General features: G+C 34.9%; 1 protein-coding gene across 4 annotated transcripts in view; it reads right to left on the bottom strand.

Moving 5' to 3' along the window:
* The window catches only part of KATNAL1 (katanin catalytic subunit A1 like 1), an 86,286-nt gene that overhangs the window by 30,053 nt on the left and 33,236 nt on the right, over nucleotides 1-22,997 (bottom strand). For all 4 annotated transcript variants that reach the window (XM_063102168.1, XM_063102167.1, XM_063102169.1 and 1 more), the window contains exons 4-6: nucleotides 12,213-12,381; nucleotides 1,238-1,365; nucleotides 758-863 (exon numbers count right to left, since the gene is read on the bottom strand). In XM_063102168.1, coding sequence (XP_062958238.1) covers nucleotides 758-863; nucleotides 1,238-1,365; nucleotides 12,213-12,381 — 403 coding nt within the window. The remainder of the gene's footprint in view (nucleotides 1-757; nucleotides 864-1,237; nucleotides 1,366-12,212; nucleotides 12,382-22,997) is intronic.

Raw genomic sequence — 22,997 nt, 5'->3', positions numbered from 1 at the left:
ATATGTTATTAAAATAAGGTAAATCTACAAAAATGTGGGCTGTTTTCAAGTCGTGAGAGACAATCAAAATGCCACGAGTGTTTCAAGCTATTTATGTAAATAAACAATTTCTCCCCTCTGCTTCTAGACACATGAACAGAGAAGGAGGTACTGAGCAGAGAAATGGACCTTCCTAGCTAACTGAGAAGAACAAAGTAAGATCACGTTTTCATTCCATTCTACTAGTCAAAGTAAAGGAAGACTCTGCCTATGGCTAAGACAAAAAAAAAAGTTCCAGGCAGCTACAAAGGTGGGAGCTTCCAGGAAGCTTGGGACAGGTTTTTAATATGCTAAAATGAAAATGCTAAGCTTAGGGGGAACTAGTCCTGGGTGGGTTTTAAACTCTAAGGCAGAGCACAAGTTAAAGAGAAATGAACATTCTGATTATGTCTGATAATTATACCAAGCCTAGATTAAACAATGACAAATATAATTAATGATTAGTGAGAAATAGGCCAACTTTTAGAAAGGAATTTATTTGATCAAACTCTTAAAATCTCTAGCTCACCCCAAGGGTAGTGACTTTAAAGACTATAGTTTTAAACATGTCAAGCCCATCTCTCCTGCCATACAGATGTAGCACACCTCAACTACAAATTCAAATCCAGGTGGTTCTGCATGTATACAAACCTCCCCCAACCTTTACAAACAGTGTTAAACATAAAAACTACAGTAATGCAAGCAGCATTATGTCGAAACTGTTTTAATAAATTCTCACCTTCCATGGCCTTCTAATCCCTTTGAAAAAGTCAGGCATCCACATTGGAAGAACTACAGCTTCCCTTAGCAACTTCTTTGCTTCTTCCAGATCTGCTATGTCATCCCTTTGCAAGAACAGCAAAGTTTCATGTTTAATCAGGAACACCTTTGATTTACAGTCAAAAGTAATTTAAAAAAATTTTTTTTATTCTTATATTAAGAACATTTTTCTAACACTGCATAAAATAAGTGAAAACATATTGCACTTATTAATTAGGACATGTTATTCAATTAACAACCTTTGTCAATTATGTCAACATCAAATCAACATGCAAATTGTCCTTGGTTACATTCTGACAGAACTGTCCTGCCAATTCTATGTACTCGTGTTATGGATGAAGTCATTATCAGAAGATTAACAGATAACAAGAGAAGACTCACACCAACCCAACCCCATAACTTGTTTCTCCTCTATTTTAATTCAATAAAAGACTCTAACCAATGAATGCTAGGATTCCTGGAGACAATGTCTCTCTCAAGAGCTTCCACCAGATCCTTATCATATCCAGCACCATCAAATTTTGGAATTTCACCATCACTTGCACCATCTTGCATATTTTTCCTTCCCTGAAGACAGGCATTAAAAAAAAGTACTGGTCAATAACAGGATAATTTTAATTAACATCATTAAGCTTTCAAAATATTATAATGTAACTGCTTTTTAAATAATGTTTATTATTTTAAGATGATATTTTCTTGAATGTCATCCTCTCCTATTTAATTCATCAGAAACAGATGAAGTGGTCAACTTTATTATAAACTTCTCCAATTCTACATTCTTGGGGGGGACAGTTACAGGTAAGACTAAAATGATCATTGCTAGATCCTAACAGATAGGGAAAGCCTACTCATGAATTAGTGAAGGCAGATGATTTCCACCACTGCTAGATATATTTAGAATATTAATGTAGAGGAGGAAAGAAAATTAATTTAGTGAGAATCTACTACGTGGCAAAAAATCTCACATGACAATAACAATAACAATCACATAATAATCTCATTTAATTCAACAACCCTACAGGGTAGATATTATTTTTTCTTTTTTTTACAGATAAGGAAACTAGGACCCAGAAAGGTAAGTAACTTAAGATCACTAGTAAGTGTCAGGATAGATATTTTAACTCAGGTTCTCCTGTCTCCCTAAACCCATGCCCTTCCACAGCAACAAATGGCCTCATGCCTGGCTGACCTGCTTAAAGCTTAAGAGTGGCTTGTGTATGGCAGAACTATCACTCTAAAACATCCAAAAAAGAGGCTGCAGATGAGGAAAGAGGGACTCTGCAACTGCATCTTACAAAGCCTTTTCCCTGTTACTATAAGTATACCCTCAGGATTCAGTGTTTCTTCCTAGTAAAGTCCTTGGGCCACATCATAAAGTCACCATAATGACAATGGTAAAGGACCTTTTTAAATAGTAATTAAGATCATTAAAGCAATATGCTTTACCCCAAATTCTTAATTTAATAATATGGTGGCTTTAAGAAAGAATTATATACTATGGTTTCTATTAGGTTCTGCCAAGATTTACTCAGCTTTGAAGAGCTTTAAATGAAACCCACTCATTTGCCAGAGACAGTTCAACTACTGGAACTACTTAAGCAGGCAGAGCCAAGCACCTCCCCAGAGCTTCGGCCCCACAGTAACTGTCCAATGTAGAAATGAACGGGGAAAATGGTCAAAGTGAGTCAATCTCCTAACTTTAATGTGAAAAGAGATAATAAAACAGGATGAATTTCTCTGACCCCACTTTTTCTGAGATAAATGAAAGGCTCAATCATAAGGGCTGATAGGGAACTAAATGGCTCCCTTTCGCAGATGTTTTAGTTCTTTTAAGCCACTGGGAAAATGACTAAACAATATTCTGGTGACTTGGCTCAAAAAAAAATGAACAATTTATTGTTTCTGGGCAGTATGGCAGTAGTATGAAGCTAAGCTTTCCTTAGGATTCTTGCATTTCAGATGACATATCAATATTGACACTATTAAAAGGAGTAAATTTCTGACATACCAACACAACAAACATAACATCAACAAATTTAAAATAAGCTCAGGCCAGAATTATGTTTTACAGTACAGACAGGCCAGGCTACAAAGTCACAGTCAAACAAATCACTGGGAATACTCTGTAATCATTTTAGGACCATTCTAGAAATAAATCAACTGAAGAATGCAACAGAAACTGACATATCTGGGACTTAACAAGCCTTCACATGGCATTGTCACTTGAAACTTACTAAATTAAAATTAAAACTAAAATTTTATTTTAATATGAATGTCCAAGTGGCAAAGGACGACTTGATTAACTACACCAAGAGAAAGAAAAAACTGCACACCTATCTGAAAGTAATAGGAATCATAAGATTTTAAGAACAGTGACTATCTGAGCAGCTACTATGTGTAACACATTTTACTGTGCATTAGTTTTTAGAGCAGTGGATGGAAATACATTATCTGCCCTCATCAAGCATCTAGTCTAGTGGGGGAAACAAGTAACAAGTAAACAAAGCAAAAACACACGTAATTATTAACTGTAGGTGCCTGAAAAAACTGAGTAATCAGTGTGGCTAAAAGGTATTGAGCAGAAGGAAGGAAAAGATTGCAGAGATGGACAGAGGTGAGTCTGGATTTTATTCTAAGTGCCTGGGAGCGACATGAACTGATTTACATTTCTAGATGACCCTTCTGGCTGCTGTATGGAACAAAGATGGGGTGCAGGAGGAGGAGGAGAATCAAAGAAGTGAAAGCCTCTCAACTGTACAGAAGAGGAAATGTGTGTACAAGCCAGTTAAATGATTTGCCCAAGAATCCATAGTTTCTCAGTGGTAGAGATGAGACTTGAATACACATTGAGTACTCAGACGATTCCAGGAACTTTTTCAAACCACAATGATAAGGTTATAAAAAAAAAACAGACTTAGGAAAACTAAAATTAAGTAACTAATTTGGTTACATCAGGATATCAGTAAAATGGGTGACAATTATCCTTCATAATAAACACTTAAATAAACTTGAATAGAGCTATCAAATATGAATAACTGTGGTATCAGTTAACCAGCTGGGTTAACTACAGTACCTAAAAGAAACTGTTACTTTTCAGGCAATAAAACTAACCTCATCCAAGATATTATCACCTGTACATAATATTAGCAGCAATGTCACGAAAATGATCTAAGTCAACTAATTTGAAAATCTAGGGAAAGAATTCTAAGGTCAACATTAGCAAGAAGTTGATATTTAGCATAAGGACTGATTTTTTTTTTTTCAGGAAAGCAAAATATTTTAGCTCCTTTTTGCTAATATCTGAATTGCCCATATCAAAAAAGCTTTGTTAGTGATCTTTTATTAGTATTGGCTAATCATTCTTTTTGAGGAAAACAAGGCTCAAAGTAACTAATAAAATAGTAAAGAGTCAATTAATGACACAGCTTGGCCCAAAATGCAAATAATGGTTTTTGCATTTTACTGTGCAGTCTCTCATGTTGGCAGATTAAGTGAAACACGGTCAGTTACTAGCTCTTGGTCTCTATTTTAAGAGGAATACTGACAAATTAATTACACCCAGGGAAGGATGACTAGGGTTAATAAGGGATTCAAAAACCATGTCATTTGGAGGAGGACCAAGGAAACTAGAGAAATTTAAGATAAAGAAGAAAATGTTAATGAAGCAACACAACCAACTGACCTACTCTATATTACTCCAAAGAAAAGAACCAGGACCAATATAAAGTAACAAAAGAGGCAGATTTCAGATCAGCAGAACAAAGAATTTTCTAACAATGGGTTCTGCCCAACAAGAGGCAACTCTTTTTTAGGTGGTGAGCTGCCCAACATCAGAATTTCTGGCTAATTAGTAATAAAAAAGCACTGGCCCACAGTCGCAGGGATGTCTAAGCTGAATTATAGCTGACCTTTGGTTCTTTCTGTAAAGCCACTGCATCTCACTTGCTCAAGTTATTCATCTGTTGCCTGAATTCAATGGCCCAAAGCAAGTGCAAATTTCTTGGAAATCTTATTATTTCTCTTTTTAAAGAATGATTTTTGTAATCTGTTTCCTATCTGTGTAAGTCCCTGCTTTCATGTTACTTTGACAGCTAAAATTCATTTACTATTTACTATGTGCCAGGCATTGTTCTAAGCACTTGACAAACATCAACTCACTTTTTCATCCTAAAAGTCCTATGAGATACGTAGGTACTCTTATTATTTACACCTCATAGATGAGAAAACTGAGGCATAGCGAGGGTAAGTAAATTGTCCAAAGACACAGCTAGATCCTTGACAAACCAGTTCCAGAATTAGGGCATACTGCTGCACACTCCTGGGCTACTCCTACCTCAGTGTGAAAAGCAAACACAGGAAAAGTTAGACAAGATCTCTAAATTACATCCCACTCTAAGACATTATTATTTTAAAAAGTAAAATAGGTTGATAAATGTAAAACAGTGCTTACTAATTTCAGTGTCATGCCCTGCGTTGGAGCGTTAATAAAATACATTTAGGTCGAAGTAATGAATCCATAGCATTCTGCATACTTACCAATATATCTGTTCTTTCAACAATATTTGTGAGTACTTACATGTGCCAGGCACTATTCTAGGAACTGGGGATACAGCAATGAACCAAACAGACAGAAAGCCCTGCCTTCATGAGGCACACATTCAAGTTAGGGGACATGATACACAAGTAAGTAAAATATATAGTAAAACATTTAGGGACAGAACAGCAAGTACAAATGCCTCAAGGTGGGAGTGTACTTGACAAGTTCCAGAAACTGCAAGGAGACCAACAGAAAGGATTGAGATGAGGGGAGAAGTAGGAGATGAGGTCAAAGAGGACATGCATGCCAGCCCATGCAGTGCCTTGCAGACCATTATAGACTTTGGCTTTTAATCTAAGATGGAAAATCACCGGAAGGTATTGAGCAGAGGGGAGAGACACAATCTGACCTATGTTTAATAGAACACTCTCGCTGATGTGCTGCAAAAGGCCAGGAGGCAATGGGTTCTCTCATGTTTTATTTTATATTTTCTGTATACAGGATGGCTAAAATGAGTGGTGGATTCTGAGAAAGGATAAGAAAAATTTTAAATATGGCTACTAAGATTCCACATTTAATCTTACTATAATAAGAAACATCACACTGAAACAGAGCTCATGAACTCCCATTAAGACAGCCCTGAAAGTGGGAAACAGGATAGTTCAATAAGGTTATGCAAATTCTAAAATCAAGTAGCTAAAGAATGCTTACTGGGCAAGGTTAGAATACAGTAAAACTGTTCAGTCTAAGGAAAATATGTTGAATAGTCTTTTGAACAAGAGATTAAAATATTTGGACACAGATCTTCCTATGACCTAAAAGTGTGTCCCCTGTCCAAGACTGAGCTGACACACAGGAAAAGAAAATCAACAGTGGATAAAAAAACAGGATAGCACAAACTTCCACAAACAGGTTTGGAATTCCAAATCATAACTTCAGTCAAAGAGTTTTTTTAGGTATAAAAACTACTTTTCTGTAATCTAATCCAATAAGGTAAAAAATAAATAAATAAAACAAAAACTGGCACGATAAATTAGCAGCCATCAGAGAAGGAATTTGTGGAGCTATTTAATAACGAAGGGCAGACAAGGTACTTCTTAAAAACAAATCACTGATAATACAAATGTCCGGGAAACATATGAAAGGGCTTTCAATCTCTTAAGTTATCAGGTAAATACACAATACACAGCAAATATGATGATAAAATCAAAATGAGATACCATTACACCTACAAAAGACTGACAATATCAAGTGCTGACAAAGATGTGGAGCAAATGGAACTTTTACTCTGCCAGTAGGAATGGAAATTGGTATAATCACTTTGGAAAACTATTTGGTGTTATCTACTAAAGTTTAGCTTATGCATATCCTATGACCCAGCAATTCTGCTCCTAGGTACATGCTCATTAGAAATGCATGCGCAGATATATATATATATATATCTCAAAGGATATGTATAAAACTATCCAAAGCAACACTACTCATAACAGTCTCAAATTAAAAGTAGCCCAAATATACATCAACAAGAAAACAGATTTAACTGTGATATGACTGCAGAACAATGAATAAACTACAGATATACACAATAGCATGGAGGAATCTCAGAAATAAATGTTGAGCAAAAAAAAAAAAAAAGACATGAAAGAATACTTACTGTACAGAAAATGTCAAAATAGGAATAACTAATTTACAGCATTAGAAATCAGAACAGTGGTTATCTTTGGGAAAGAGGGAAGTGGAAAGGATTGGGAGAGATCATGAACATAGCCTCTGAGATGCCAAATATTCCATTTCTTGACCCCTGAGCTGATGGTTGTTACATGGACTATGTAACAGTTACACAATAGTTACAACGGTTACATGCAGTGGTATGCTGAAAGTGTTCCTTACTGGTTTGTGAGTGCCAATTATTAAATTTTCAGTAATTTTATGGGCCGGCTATGAAACACAGCCATTAACAAAAATTAAATCATACAAACTTAGAATTATATTTTTTAAAAGGAAATAAATACTCAGAACTCCTCACTTCCTAATTATTTTACTATTATCTATGCTCCTGAAGTTACTTGAGTTTATTGTACCTGTATGTTGGAAACACTACATAATGGTAGACTGCTACCCATCTCATCTCAACTCTGAGTTCAGTGACATCATGTTGAAATCTGTCATAGTGGAAGTATTTATACCATAGAAATTTAGCAAATGCTACAATTCAGGGCTTGATTTATGGTTTTGTTGACTGTCTAGACTTTTCTAGACTTAGAAAGTGATGGGAAAAATGTTAATGATTCAGAATAAACTTAAAAGTGTGTCCTTGCTGTTGCTGTTACATTGTAAACAGCACAAAAAATGGAATATTCTTCCAGTATTTGAAAACTATTATCTGATTCATCAAAGCTGCTCAAGTCACTGATGAATGAGTGAAGTTTCAACATGTTTTTATTGCTTTGCTCTCTCATCTTACTCACTAATGAAAATAAATTATCAACCAATATTCATGTCAGGTACTACATTCCTCCATCAAATGCAACCATACGTTGGCAACAAACACAAGAGTTGAGCAAAAAACAGCAAAAGCATTCTATTAAGAGTCCACTGGCTCTATGAAATTTATAACAAAGAGTATTGGACATTTTATTATTTATAAATTATGTGCTACACATCCTTTATATAAGTCAGATTTACAAAAAACTGTATGTGAATGTGCATATATACACACACTTTATTTCCCATATAAGTAGTTATTAAGCATACACCAACACACCACTGGTTAGACAGATGATCATCATTCATCAAATTGCACCCTTATAATTTGTGCACTTTTCTTCAATAAAAAGGTTTTTTAAAAGTCACTGTTCATTTAAAAGTCACTGTTCATCTTGAGAGGTATCAATCAATACCTCTCAAAAGAATACTCCAATCCAGTTTGCAACATCTCTCCATATCAGATATCCTTAGACTTACTCATGAGAAAAAAAGCATTCATAAATGGCCATTTGTTATATATAATGCAAGGAAATGGAGTCCCTTAAGTATAGTGACTTTAAAATGAATTCAGCAAATTCTATTTAAAAGCATATACAGCTTTAATCATGTGATCATAATGGAAGCACTGCTCATTTCACTAAGAATTAATTAAGGATAAAGCTAACAACAATACTTGATAATCAGAGTTGAATGAATTAAATTTATATTTATTTTTGGTTATAATACAAATACATTTCTTCTACTACCTAATCTTTTACTTTTACACTATCTTTTTTAAATAAAAAATGCAGTTGTTATTTCTGTGTATATTTCTATACTGACCCTAAGCTTAAACAGCAAAATAATAAATCCAATTTTCCCAGGTGCTATGGTCTGAATTTGTCCCTCCAAAATTCATGTTGAAACCAAATCACCATTGTGATGGTATTAAGAGGTACACCTCTGGGAGGTGATTAGGCACTTATAAAAGATGCCCAAGGGAGTATGTTGGACCCTCCACTATGTGAAGACACACAGGAGGCTCCATCTGTGAGGAACAGCCCTCGCCAGATACTGAATCTATTGGTGCCTTGATCTTGGACTTCCCAGCTTCCGGAACTGTGAAAAATAAATTCCTATTGTATATAATTTACCTAGTCTAAGGTATTTTGTTATAATAGCCCAAACAGACTAAGATATCAGTATCAGGTACATTTTAATAAGACTAAAAAATATAGCTTAAAAGTTAATTTATTCATCTGACTCCCTCTCAACAATGAAAAAAATAATCAACCTGAGGCCGGGGGTCACGTTTTATTAAAGTCTGTATTTCCAGCACACAGAAGTTAGGACTGACACAAAGTATGCATTTAATAAAGATGTATTAAAGAAATGCGATACAGACTAGATGACCCTGTGGACCTTAGGAGGAAAAAAATCTACAAAGCCTCAACAACAGATCACTATCCAAAGTGACTGCTACTTTTTGAAAAACAGAATTTTAAGCCTGGACATAACTTGAAGTCTGTCAGCAGTTTAAAAAAAAGAAGAGGTCAGGGTGTTCAGATCCCCATACCAGCCAGTAACCAAAAAAAAAAAAAGATGTAATCGCTATCTGAAAATGAACTGCTACTCTTATAAGAAATAAAAATAAGTACTCATGATACATTACAACAAGATAGTAAACATTTTCAAATAAAAGGCTGATTAGCGTAATGACTAAAAGCTCAGGAATTACAGTTAGACAAGGTTCAAATTCTAGTTCTACCACCTACTTGCAAGGTAAGCCTTCAGTGCCTCAATTTCTTCACACATAAAACAGGGAAAATAATGCTGAGCTCGCAGGAGTGTGTAGGGATCAAATAAACCAATTTATGTAGAAAGCTTCAAAAGGAGCTTTTTCGTGGAAAGCTTCAAAAAGGGTAAGTGTGCTAAAGGAAGAGTAACATTTGTGCCTACTGCTATTATTAGTTGTTCCATCATGCAGTGCTTCAACACTAAAATTAAAAACATCCAAATACACCTCAGACCTTGAACAAAATATGTAACTTCTCTTATCTTCACTTTTTTTACACCTAAAAAGTTAAATGAGTGGTTGGAGTATAGCAGCAGCTTTCAAAATTCTGACCATGACATAGAGTAATAAATGCACTTCAGATCATGAGCTAGTATATACAAACATATATGTTTATATGACTAAATTTTTAATATATTTATATAACAATTTTTTTCTCAAAATAATACTTTCACTATGGGCAATGAACTCTGAAGTTTCCAGTCTACTTCATTTTTTCAAAGCTTGGAACACACAAATCTGATTAAAACAAACAAACACCGAGGACTGCACCTCTGAAGACCCTTCCAATACTCATTTTTAAATTAGCTTTCAATGGAAGTAGATATCTATCAGTTTCACCTTAGCTGCCTCAAACCTGTCACAGCCTTCAGTGAGTTTTAGGGACTCCAGTATTCAAATAAATATTTGAGTGGTTAAAATAATCATAACTGAGTACACTTTTCAAATTCTAATGAAGTTTCTATGAGTCTGTTTTTTAAAACTGTAGTCCTTTTGCTTCCACAGTGACTCAGAAAATATCTTTTATCTCCAAACAACTATAGAGTTGTTTTTCTTTAAATGAACAGCTTACTTTCCAGTAACATTCTGATTACCTGCATATCGGTGAAAGAATAACTAAGATTTAGAAAATTGTTTGGCATCATTATAAATGAAAGACAATTTACAATCTCCAGAAAAATGTATTTGATATTTAACAAATGCTGTTTGTTTTGTTCTTTGCTTGAGTCACATTTAAAAATCAACATTTACTTAATTGTTCTGGATCTCTTTTTTCAAATCCAATACAGATTTTTAATCTAGCTTAGAAGGGATACTTTATAATATGAAAAATCTTAAGATAATCAGAGAAAGATATATGACTTTACAAGTTACTTTAGCTCTCTGTACCACAGTTCTTTCACCTGTAAAATGGGGATAATAAGATGCCTACTTCATGGGATTGTTTCATGAATTATTATGTAATCACTCTGAATGGTGCCTAGCAAAGAAGCATCCAATAAACCATGACCACAGTTCTCTGTGTTATGTGAAATTAAAGACTGAAAGCACCTCACACTGTCTGTCCTACAAGTTTACCTAAAAGCTGTGAGCAAAAAGAGGGTTGGACTTCAGACCCTACTTTATTCAAAGATGACACCTGAGATACAGGTTTTCAAGTATCCATTTATGTGGCTTTTGATAATGGGGGAGAACTAGTTCAACTTCATCAGCAGGAAAAATCATTTATTTATTTATTTATTTATTTATTAGTACCCTTTACTAACAGAAAAAGGATCTGAGATGAGACTTACTGTTTTACGGCATAAAAGCTCCAACAAATTCAAATATTAAAAAAAATTCATTCATTTTCAGTGTCCTAGTGAGGCAGAGAGGTTGAATGTCTTTGAATCTATCTCATTAATACTCAGAAAACACCAGTTTTATTCTATCATGGTTTAGAGTCCTTACATACTGATCAAAATTACATGTAGTAAAAATATTAAAATTATAGTATACAATATTGAAAGATAACCACTTGTTATCAGTTAAGTTTTATCTTCATTATATATCATGGCATGAATGTGATGACAAATCCTGAATTCCTAACTAGTAAAACAAAACGTCTTTGTGGCAATTCAATTACATTATCATTCATTTATGACATCACAATAGAAATGGGAAATGTATCACTACATTGTTTTGTTTTTTCACTACAATTAAGACTAAGAGGTGCATCAGATCATCCTGGCTAGCTCTGTACTCTGCAATATTATCATCAACTCACGTTAAGGGCAATACAGAATTTCCACCCAGTACTATTCACCAATCAATTTCCCAGAAAAGTAAATGTGCACAATCAACTCTCACCAAGGAAAATTTTCTCATTAAGGAAAAAAAAATCTTCTACTCTATAATTTACAGATAAATCAAAGATATTTTTTATTTTTAGCAGTAGTAAATCATATCCCTCCATCTTATTCTGTGTATATATCTATGTTCTTATCAGTCTTTCTCCTACAATTACGTTTTCATTTATTATTCATTTTAACTCAGAATACCTCTTAAAATATTTTTTTTTTAAATTTCAAAACTCTATTTTGAACACTGCTACAAAGGGTCTATTTTACTAAATATTTTTACACTTGTGTGTGTATATATATATTTACTATACCTCTGAGATGATTTGCATTTCAGCATGGCCTTTAAAATACAAAGACTGCTTAGGTTTTGAATCAGACTTTTTTTTTTAAACTCTTCCATGTCAAAACCAGGATACCTTGAAAAGCCAACAAAAATAATATCCACCAAAAGTCATGGGCTTCAAGTGAGTAAATTACAAAGAGATGGTCTTGCCTTGTCATCTCTCCCTCTTGCTCTATTATCCTTGTCCCTACTTGTAGAAGGTTTTTCACTCTTTGATATAGGATGTGCTCGGCCTACAGGTCCCCGGGCTCCTACTCCTGCCGTTTCTTTCCTCAGAGGTCTTACTTCTCGATTGGGACGCCTGATTTGAGGTGAAGCTCTGAAAAAAAAAGTAAAATACAAATTAATCAAAGGCAAAAGTATTTCAAATAATACCTTAGTCAATAAAACTGTTAAATCGAGAAACCCAAAATTTCATTTTTCCACCTTTTGCCAACTAATAGCCACACCTATTAAGTTGGTTTTTAAAATTTCTTTTCTCTAAAATATACTGGTTGATACAGTTATTAAGCACTTATAAATGACACATACAGCAGCAATTATTTTGTCAAAAGTAACAGTTAATCACCAATAAAAGTCAACACAGACTATCCCCATCTAATAATCTTAATAGTATAATGGAAAGTCAATCATTTTATTCACTACTGTCCTAAACCAAAACTAAAGACAAAGCACACACACACACACACACACACACAAAAGCATTAAAAGTAACTTAAAAAAAAAGAAAGCACTAAAAGCTGAAAGTGCTCAGTTGGTTAGAGTGTGGTGCCAATAATACCAAAGCCCAAGGTCCAAGGTTCAATCCCTGTACCAGATAGCTGCCAAAAAAAATTTTTTTTAAAGCTGAAAGGACAGGGAACTCAAAATATGTCTACGTGCACAGTTTACTAATTTATTTTTTTTTACAACCAAGATGATTTTCTCTGCTTCTGTACTGGGAAATTCAACACTTCATTATCAAATTACAAATGGCAGGGCTCAACAATGACATCTTCTTGTAAACAAAGTAATCTCTATGTAAAAAACACTATTCATGCTTTGAAGGTGTCAATAATCACAGGATCATTCAAATTATACAGCCCTCCAAACGTGATTAAGAATTTCAATAAATACATAAATGTAACTAAGTATACAAAATGGCATATTTTTTGTTTAACGTACTGTAAAACATATCTCCTTCAAACAGTGAAGTTTTTAGGTTTCTCAGCACATATTAATTTGTCTCTCTTTGGGTCTTGGCTGAGGGACTCTATCACTTGGTGTTTAATCTTACTGCTGCTTTCTTTAACTGTCTCTACCTCTGTTTTCCTACCTTTTCTCTCTCTATAGCTGTGCCTGTATTTGTAGCCCTTCAGATCTCATAAGTGTACTCCTTTTTCATCCACATGCCATATCTATTATTATCCCTTTCCAGCCTCATGCTTTTAATTCACCTAACTCATCATGGAGTTTCACTCCTGGCATCAGAAAAGGTGACCCACGTACATAATTCAATGAATCTAGAAAGACAGGAAAATGGATGAAAAGCCATGAATGTTGCAAACTGGGAACAAAAAAGGTAAAAAAGTGTTAACATGTTCCAAACATAACAAGATAGCATCCTCAGATTGTTGGAATTAGACTACTACATGAAATTGCTAAAAATAAGAACGGCTGGTTACAATGACATCTTCATCCTTGTAGTTCAGTCCAGTTAAATAATTACTACTGAACACCCATTAGGTAGTATACAGCCCTCTAATGTGTTGGCCCTAAAAGGAGACAAAGACAAATATGCAATCTTGTGAAAGAAATCTACAGGAAAGGAGCTAGAAATAATGCATACTAAAATGACTATATAGCAATTTGAAATTTAAAGTATTATTACAGTATTAGTTCTAGGGCATTATTAGTCTTTTAATCATCCTATGAGTAAAATAAAATTGTGATGAGACTGGTAAAGAATAAAAACTAAAAATGTGGAATTGCTTTATTTCCAGTATTTTAACACAATCACTGTTGTTTGTTTTGATGAAGGAGTGGAAAGTAGTAGAGTACAACTTTAATTTATATATATTTGTGTATGTACAAATGTCTTTCCTGAATCAGAGTCAATGGGTACAGCCAAAGACAATAAAATGCAAACAACAATCTCTTCCACACGGAACACACGTCAGGTCTGCCCTTTTGTTAGCACTTGTGCCTGCTATTTAAATAGTCTGTCATTGTTTGTGGTCCTGCAATTTAGGCTCAACAGCCAGCCTAAAGTCTTTGCTTACAAACAGCAAGCCCATCCCTTACAGCTGCAGCCAGGCTGCTCATGAGCAGCTGGGCTTGCCCACTTAGACCTCATTGCTGAGGGGTGAACTGCAGTGAATCCTGAGACAGTTCTTCTGCCTTCTCAGCTTGTGCTTTCCCCACCTCAGCTTGCTATTTAACAGGCACTCAGGAGTCACACTGCAGTCCATTTTGCCCACACCCCCAGCTCAGCAGAGCTGTGTTGTAGAATTATTTCAAAGCTCGTACATAGGCTGCATTCCAAGTCTTTGCTGCCACTGACCTTGTCCTCCCACTCAATATTCTGATGGGCTCATAAATGGTCTGAAGGAAGCTGCTCAAGAAGCCAGATGTGCCACTTGTGGCAAGTCCCATGTTTCACGGGAAGTGTGCCTGTGCTTTGTAAGTCTTCAGTTCCATCTCACTGCAGTTTGATATTACATTTGTAACAGACTCTGTCAACTTCCCAAAGGACATCCTTGATTCTGTTCTGTGCTTCTTTGTCCATTAGTGCATCACTGCACAATGTCATGCCTCAATTTAAGGACTCAGTGACAGCTTCCAGGCTGTGTAAACAATGAAAGTCTCAAGGCTTCTCTGACTAGTCTCTCTTTAAAAAAAGACTTTAGTAGCGTTACACAGCATTATTGACCTCTGCCCTAATGGTCAAATAAACTGACACTGTACTATCTTGCAGCATTTTAAATACAGAGAATAACTGATCTGCAGATAAAAGACAAAAATGTCTACACTGTGCTCAGTTCTCCTATTTGAGATTTCCCTATAGGAATGGGAAGAAATATGCCTTATTCTATCACATGCAAATAAGCCTAATTTCCTCCAAAATCTCATACTTCCTCTTTCTAAGCTACATTAAATATCAATATTATATGTAAATGTTCTTATCAGCACTGCTTGTAATAAACACCTGGAAACAATCAAATGTCCATTATAAGAACAAGTATAATAAATAAATTATTACATATTCACATAGTGGAATACCATACACAAGGGAACATGAATTATAGCTACATGCAAAAACAACAGATAAATCTCAGGACCCCAATGCTGAAGAGAGTTCAAAGAATACATACAGTATGATTCCAAGCAGAAAAAAAGTATTGTTTGGTGATACAAACATATGTAGTCAAAGAATAAAGAAAGAGAAACTCCAAATTCAGGACAGTATTTATCTCTGAAAAGTGAGAGGAGGGAATAACATGTGGAGAGGCACATACGGGAATTCAAAGGTAATGGTAAAGTGCTTTATCTTAAAGTCAGAGGTGGTGTATTAGTTCATTTTTGTGTTGCTATAACAGAATACCTGAGACTAGGTAATTTAAAAAGAAAAGAGGTTTATTTTGCTCACAGTTCTGGGACAGCTGCATCTGGCATGGGCCTCAGGCTGCTTCTACTCATGGTGGAAAGTGGTAGGCAGCCAGTGGCTATGAGATCACATGGCAAGAGGAAGCAAGAGAGAGAGGAGGTGCCAGGCTCCTTTTAACAACCAGCTCTCACAGGAACAAGTAGAGGCAGAACTCATTCTTTATCTCCCACCCCCAAAGGCATCAATCTATTCAGGAAGGATCTGCCCCCATGACCCAAACAGCTCCCAACACTGCCACATTGGGAATCAGATCTCAACGTGAGCTTTGGAGGTACAAACATATCCAAACTGTATCAGGTGGGTACATAGTTGCTATTGTACTGATTCTTTATATCTTACATAAATTTTAATTATTTTTTCTACTCAGTAGTTAATACAATTTTAAATATGAATTATACTACAGCACTCGTTAAAATATCTGAGCACCAAAAAATTGAAATTATAGGGTCGCTACAAAGTTTTTGGCATGTTCTAGCGATGAAGGCTCAGAGTACACATCCTAAGCTGAGCCTACGAGATGTGAATCTGGCAAATATTCATAAAAGACTGGGTGATAGAAATAGGACCGTCTGTCTTACGGTACCACTATTCCATGATTCCAGGAAGTCAAAGTGAAAGAGATACTCTCTGAAGATACCTCCATTCATGCCATATTAAGAAACAGAGCCTAATGGACTGTAACCATTTTCTTCAATAGCTATAAAAGCTCCTTCTTAAGAACTGTTTCCACTTCCCCTACCTTTCCGTTTGATGATGATTTTTAAATTCTTTGGTGATATCTGTTTGTACTACATTGTTAGAATTCGGGTATTAGTTAAATAATGTGGAACAGGCACGATTTTTGCCCAAGACTATAACCAAAAACACTTAAAGTTAACTTCTGGAAAAGAAATAAAGATAATCTTACCTTGCTATTACATTAACCTACTGTGATATTATGATGTGTATATCTTGGTTTTCATCCATGGTTCCTGGTTTGTTCTAACCCTCCCCCACCTGTCTTGGAGCTGGCCATAAAGAAATTCTCTGACCTATCTTATCTGATTGTAGGTCATAAGACCCCCTTTTGAGAAGAGGTCCCACCCCACACCAGAGAGGAAGAAATGCCGCACAGAGAGGCCATGAAGAACCTGAACGAATAGGCCTTGCTGGATTTTTCCACCCAGTCTGTTAGATCAGACCCTTTTGTCCAATCACATTTCTAGACGGTTGTCTATGCTTCAAGCATATCTATATAATGAAGCTTCCTTAAAAACCCAAGAGCACAGGATTCAGGGAGCTTCTGGATAGCTGAACACGTGGTGGTTCCTGAAGGGTGGTGCCCAGGGAGGGTGTGGAAGCTCCACACCCCTTCCATCATACCTTGCCCTATGCATTTCTTCATCTGTATCCTTTGTGCTATCCTTTATAATAAACAGGTAAATGTAACTACGTGTTTCCCTGAGTTATGTGAGCCCCTAAGCAAATCAATCAAATCAGAGGAAGGGGTTGTGGGGACCTCAATTTATAGCATGTCAGCCAGAAGCACAAGTAAAACAGCCTAGAACTTGTAACTGGCATCAGAAGCAGGGGCTGGGGAGCAGTCTTAGGGACTGAGCCCTCGACCCATGGGACTGACACTATCTCCAGGTAGACACTGTCCGAACTGAACTGAATCAGAGGACACTGGTGTTTGCTGCAGAACTGGTGACTTGCTTATTGGTGAGGAGAAATCTCCACACATTTGGACACAGAAGTCTGTCTACTATGTTGATTGTTGTGGTAAGAGAGAATAGAAATAACAGTTTGTTTTTTCCTCATTCATCTATCTAGCTTTAGAATTAAACAGAAAAACATCTTTCTCCATAGACAATAAAAAGATATGAAATTTGAATTCCAAGTAGTTTACACTGATATTCTCACCATAAGGACTTGGAGTTAATATCTGAGACTTCCAAATCCAAGAGAAATTATTTGGTGAAAAATTAGCAGGCAGAAAACAAAGTTTAAACCTATGATTTGAAATTAAACATTAATGATTATGAATTTTAATATCTACTCATCAAATATATAACTGCTACTTTTCCAAATTAGTTAATATTTATTGTGTACCTAATAAGTACAGGAACTATTCTAGATGTTACGGTTGGCATAAAAATATTGCAAGCACTATTCCTACCTTCACAGCAAAACAGAATGGTGATCTAAAGTCAGCACTAGATTTAGAATCCTAAAACCTTGGGTACCTTTTTACTTCCAGGTCTACCAATTACTGGTTATATGAGTATATCACTTAACTTCTATAAGCCTCACATTCTTCCTCTGTAAATGGAGATGATAATATTTCACAGAATTTTTAAAGTTTATTTTTCATTAAGGTATAACATACAGTAAAATGAACATAAAGTATACAACTCAAAAAAATTTGTACCATGTAATCACCAGTAGATCAAAACATAGAACATTTCCCAACATCCCAGAAAATTCTTTCATGCACCCTCTCTTAGTCAATACCAGCCTCTAAAGGTAACTGCTATTTGACCTCAATATCATAGACTAGTTTTACCTGTTCTTGAGTTTCATATAAATAATTCTATAGTATAAACTCTATGTCTGATTTCTTTTTTTTAACATTACCTGTAAAATTCATCCATGTTACTACTGCATAGAGCATTAATTAACTTTTTTTTCATAAATACATTAGTTTTCTCTTCTACTGTTGATGGATATTTGGGTTGTTTCCTGTTTGAGGTTATTATTAAAGCTGCTATGAATATAAGCATTATGTTCATATAATGAAGAGAAGCATTCATTTCTCTGGGGTATACACTCATGAGTGGAATTGCTGGGTCAAAGGATATATGAAGGATTAGCTTTAGCAGATACAGCCAAACAATCTGCCAAAGTGCTGATGCCATTTTACACTCTCACCAGCAATTTATGAGTGCCAGTTGTTCCATCCTAGCCATTCTGGTGGGGATGTAGTGCTGTTTCATTGTGGTTTTTGTCTTTCATGAATGACTACAGATGTTGAGCACTTTTCATATGCTTATTGGCCATGTGAATATTTTCCAGTCTTTTGTCTATTTTTTTTAGAAAAAGATTGTCTTTTTCTTATTGATTTATTGACTATAGTTCTTTATAGTTCTTTATGTATTCTAGATACAAGTCCTCTGCCAGATATACGCATTGCAAACATCTTCTCCCAGTATGTGGTTTGTGTTTTTACTCTCTTAATGGTATCTCTCTTGATGAACAAGTGGTCATAATTTTAGAAATCCAACTTACCAATCTTTTTATACATACTAGCTAGGTTAACTTTCTACAAACTTGATGTCTTGCTAAAAGGACAAGAATACAGGAAAAAAGGAATTTTGATGATACAATTTGATTTTCTACTCCTACTAATGGGATTATCATTCTATTTTATTAAATTTATTATTTCATTAACAATTTTTAATGTATTTATTTATGTATTCAATAAACGTTAATACCATTCTTTGTTTAAGTTACCAGGCTAGGAATGTCTTAAGGTTAATTCATGTGTTGGGTTTTCTAGACATAAAGGAATGAATTGGATTACCTCTCACATACGTAAGCGACCACCATATGCCACATTGTTACAGCAAGAATAATCAATAAAAAAAAAACAACTTACCAATCTTTTATCTTTAATGGTTTAGTGTCCAATTTAATAAATCTTTGTCTACACCAAGACCATGATTATATCCTCCCATGTTTTCTTCTAGAAGCTTTATTACTTTCTATATTTTAGGTAATGATCTACTTCAAATTAATTTTTCTGTATGGTATGAGATGGGGAAGGGAGTGTCAAGATTTTCCTCCCCCCTCCCACCCCACGGATATTCAGTTAACCCAGAAGTATTTACTGACAAGATCCACCATGCCCTACTGAATTGCAGTGGTGCTTTCTTCACAAATCAAATGACTTCAAAGAATTTAATCTTTAATGAAAAGTTCCAGCTCTAAAAAAAGACTAGAAATTTTTACTGGTTTGCTATCAGAAGATTATAAACACATAATAAGCAGGAGTCTATTTAGAATACTATTTATTAATTCTTTCCAATATCTGAACTTTTACTGAATGAATGCAAGGCACTGTGCTACACAATATAAAAGCCTGTATTAAGTTAACTCTTCCATCATTATGTAAACAAATCCATCACGTTCAGAAATATATTGAGTACTCAAGGCAATGATGATATGAATTGTCTTTTCCTCAAGGGTGCTTTTTGTGCAAAAAATATTCTTCAGAGTCTTACTTTGATAATTAAAATATTCAACTTATCAAAGTTAAAAATGCACAAATTTAGTCCTTCCTTAAAGTTTTTAGATTCTGCTACAAATCTTTTCCTATGTATGAGACTAGCAGATGATAGAAGTCACTTTTAAGAAACTTCCAAATAATATTTGGCCCCATTTACAAACTTGGTTAAAAAAATGCCACCAAATTTTTTTACTTACATTTATAAATGTAATACATTTTATTTCCTTCTTAGTTATTCCACTGTCTTACTACTTAATAGAGCATATTTACATAAAAATACTTTTATAAATCTGATAATAATAAATAAAACTTATAAATATCATAATCATAAATTCCTCCTAAATGTCCCAATAAAGTATTTAACATAAATTTTTATGTAAGAAAAATCACAAATCTGATTCTATAACACATTTAAAGTAGACTGCGTGCATATCACCTTCATTAGCCATATTTTTTTAAGTATTCCAAGTACATAAAAATAACAAATATGCACATATTCCTTAACAGAAAAATATTATTACTATAGTTTTGGTTCTCTTAGATATGTCTATTCTTAATTTTAAATGGTGAAAATGCTATAGTTGAAATATGCTTAACCACTACAGAAGACCCTTATCATTCCAGTTAGCCAAGGTAACAGTTAACCAGAAATTTCAGTTCCTATGAGATCTGGAGCTGCAAACGTACTTCTCACACCAAATATTATACAAACTCATTCAACATGTTGGAGGTTACCTTCTTAGCATTCTGATATTACCCACACCCAGTTATTTAAGCTGGGACATTGAGTGGATTCTTGTCAGTGACTCCATGAGCCAAACTAAATCTTATTTAAAGTTGCTATGTCAGTCATTCAGTCATTTCAAAGAATGAGGCGGGGGATGAAAACATTATTAATTCTTTAGTCTGATGGTAGAATTTAACCACTCCCAGGCAGGTTAATCACTTGACTGTACCTTGCTTTTCTCTGGCTCTAAAGACAGGCCCTTGTCTTTTCCATTTCATTCTAAAGAACTTAGAACTTGAAAAACCTAAGACGTTTATTTTCTGCCTAACCCTAAAGACTTTAAAACTAGACGAATGATGGTGTTCTTTCAGGTTATCAGGATAATATTATATTACAGATAATAAAATAATATCACCTGAACTTTAGACCTTCACAGGTCTTCATCTAGCTTTTAATCAACTTCTAAGGTTATTCTACTGATCTGTAAAACAGAGGGGTACTAAAAGCATATGACACAGTCCCAGCATTCAAGAAGCCTATATTTTAGCTGAAAACACATACATATTTTAGAATTATATTGGACATCCCTTTCTGTTCACACATAAATCCTACAACTAAAGCCTTGCTGAAGAAGGGTTCTCAACTCAAACATGAGTTGTCAAAAACAACAAACGTAGGTAAGAACCTATGATAACAGAACTACAAAAATAATATATAGTAACAACAAAAATAAGCAAAAACCTTCCCACAAAATATGCAGGAATGCTGGATAAAATGTAACAAATATTTTATATGCATAGCTGATTTTATCAGAAGGTAAGAGAGAAATACTTAATGGAAAAAAAAAGGAGAAAAAGAACGAATGAACGAACCATAAGCACATTTGCAGTCCTTTAGGGTTTGCGGGCCTCAGACATCTGAGAGCTTGAGATCTAAAGTGAAACCTGAGACAGGGACTTAGGCCCACCAAAGTCAAAGAAGTAGAAATGAAACGTCCACATAAAAGCCAGGATCCTCAAAAGGCAACGACCTCAGAGAATGGGTAGAATTTAAAACATAGAGAAGAAATAAGCCTATCTGGACCTATATTCTATATTTGTAGTGTGAGGCTCCTAGAAATAGTAGCTAAGGACCATCCTCATGTGATTCAGGACTCAATTTTCAACTACCCTAAGCAAAGAATGTTACCTAAAAGTGGTCCTGGGCAAATGACATCTCTAAGGCACCTAGCTGAAACAAATACAGACCGTCTCTGGATTGACACCCCCTGTAAACAAGCCACACATTGGAATGACTAATTAAAACCTTGCTGAAGAGTCATGTTCAACTTTACCACAAACAAGAGTCATCAGAAACAACAAAAGCAAGATAAGAGTCCCGATAACTTCTGAAAATAAACTGTCAGTTTACGGACTATAAAATACATGTTTAAAATGATTAAAAGTACAAAAAAATAATTTTACACATAAGAAGCACAAGTCTTAAGCAGTATAAATAAAAATAAATCCACACCTAGATAATTCATAATAACCATTTAACACCAAAGACAAAAAAATAAAATCTTAAAAACAATGAGAGAGAAAAGAGAAGTTACCTATAAACAACTAGACTGATAATACAAGCCAGAAGGCAAAATAATACTAATGTCATGTTCAAAGTGTAGAGAATAAATAACTACCAACCTAGTACTCTATACTAGAATATCATTTAAGAGTGACAGGAAAGTACAGATATTTTGAGACAAAAAATTACAGTTTACCACTAACGGAGACCTTTGCTGTAAGAGCTATTCGTTTTCATCTTCACAAAGATGAAAATGAATACAGAAAGAGTGAAACGCAAGCAATGGTGAACAAAATAATTGGTAAACGTACGGATAAATCTAAGTAAGCATTTTATTTATTCATTCCTTCAACAAATATTTATTGAATGCCTACATGGTGCCAGGCACATTCTTGGAGCTGGGGTATAGCAGTGAACAAATCAAAGGCCCTGACCTTACAGAATTTACAATCCAGAAGGGACAATAAACACACACACAACATAACATAAGGTAACAGTAAGTACTATGAAGAAAAATAAAGCAGAGTGAGGGGACAGAGTGATGACAGGTGAAGGGGTAAACATTTTAAATAGGGGAGTCAGGGTTAAGACTCTCTAGGTGACATCTCATAAAAGACCTAAAGGAGGTGAGGGCATCAGCCATCTGAGTATCAGTGGGGTGGGAGTAGGGGGTGGGTAATGAAAACTGCAAACATTTCTTCAGCACTTCTTATGGGCTAGGCTGTTTTTTAC

The sequence above is a fragment of the Cynocephalus volans genome, chromosome 7 (genome assembly GCF_027409185.1).
Source record: "Cynocephalus volans isolate mCynVol1 chromosome 7, mCynVol1.pri, whole genome shotgun sequence".
In the NCBI taxonomy this organism is placed as follows: domain Eukaryota; kingdom Metazoa; phylum Chordata; class Mammalia; order Dermoptera; family Cynocephalidae; genus Cynocephalus; species Cynocephalus volans.
Note: the sequence above shows the minus strand (reverse complement) of the source record. Positions and strands in the feature narration are given on the sequence as shown.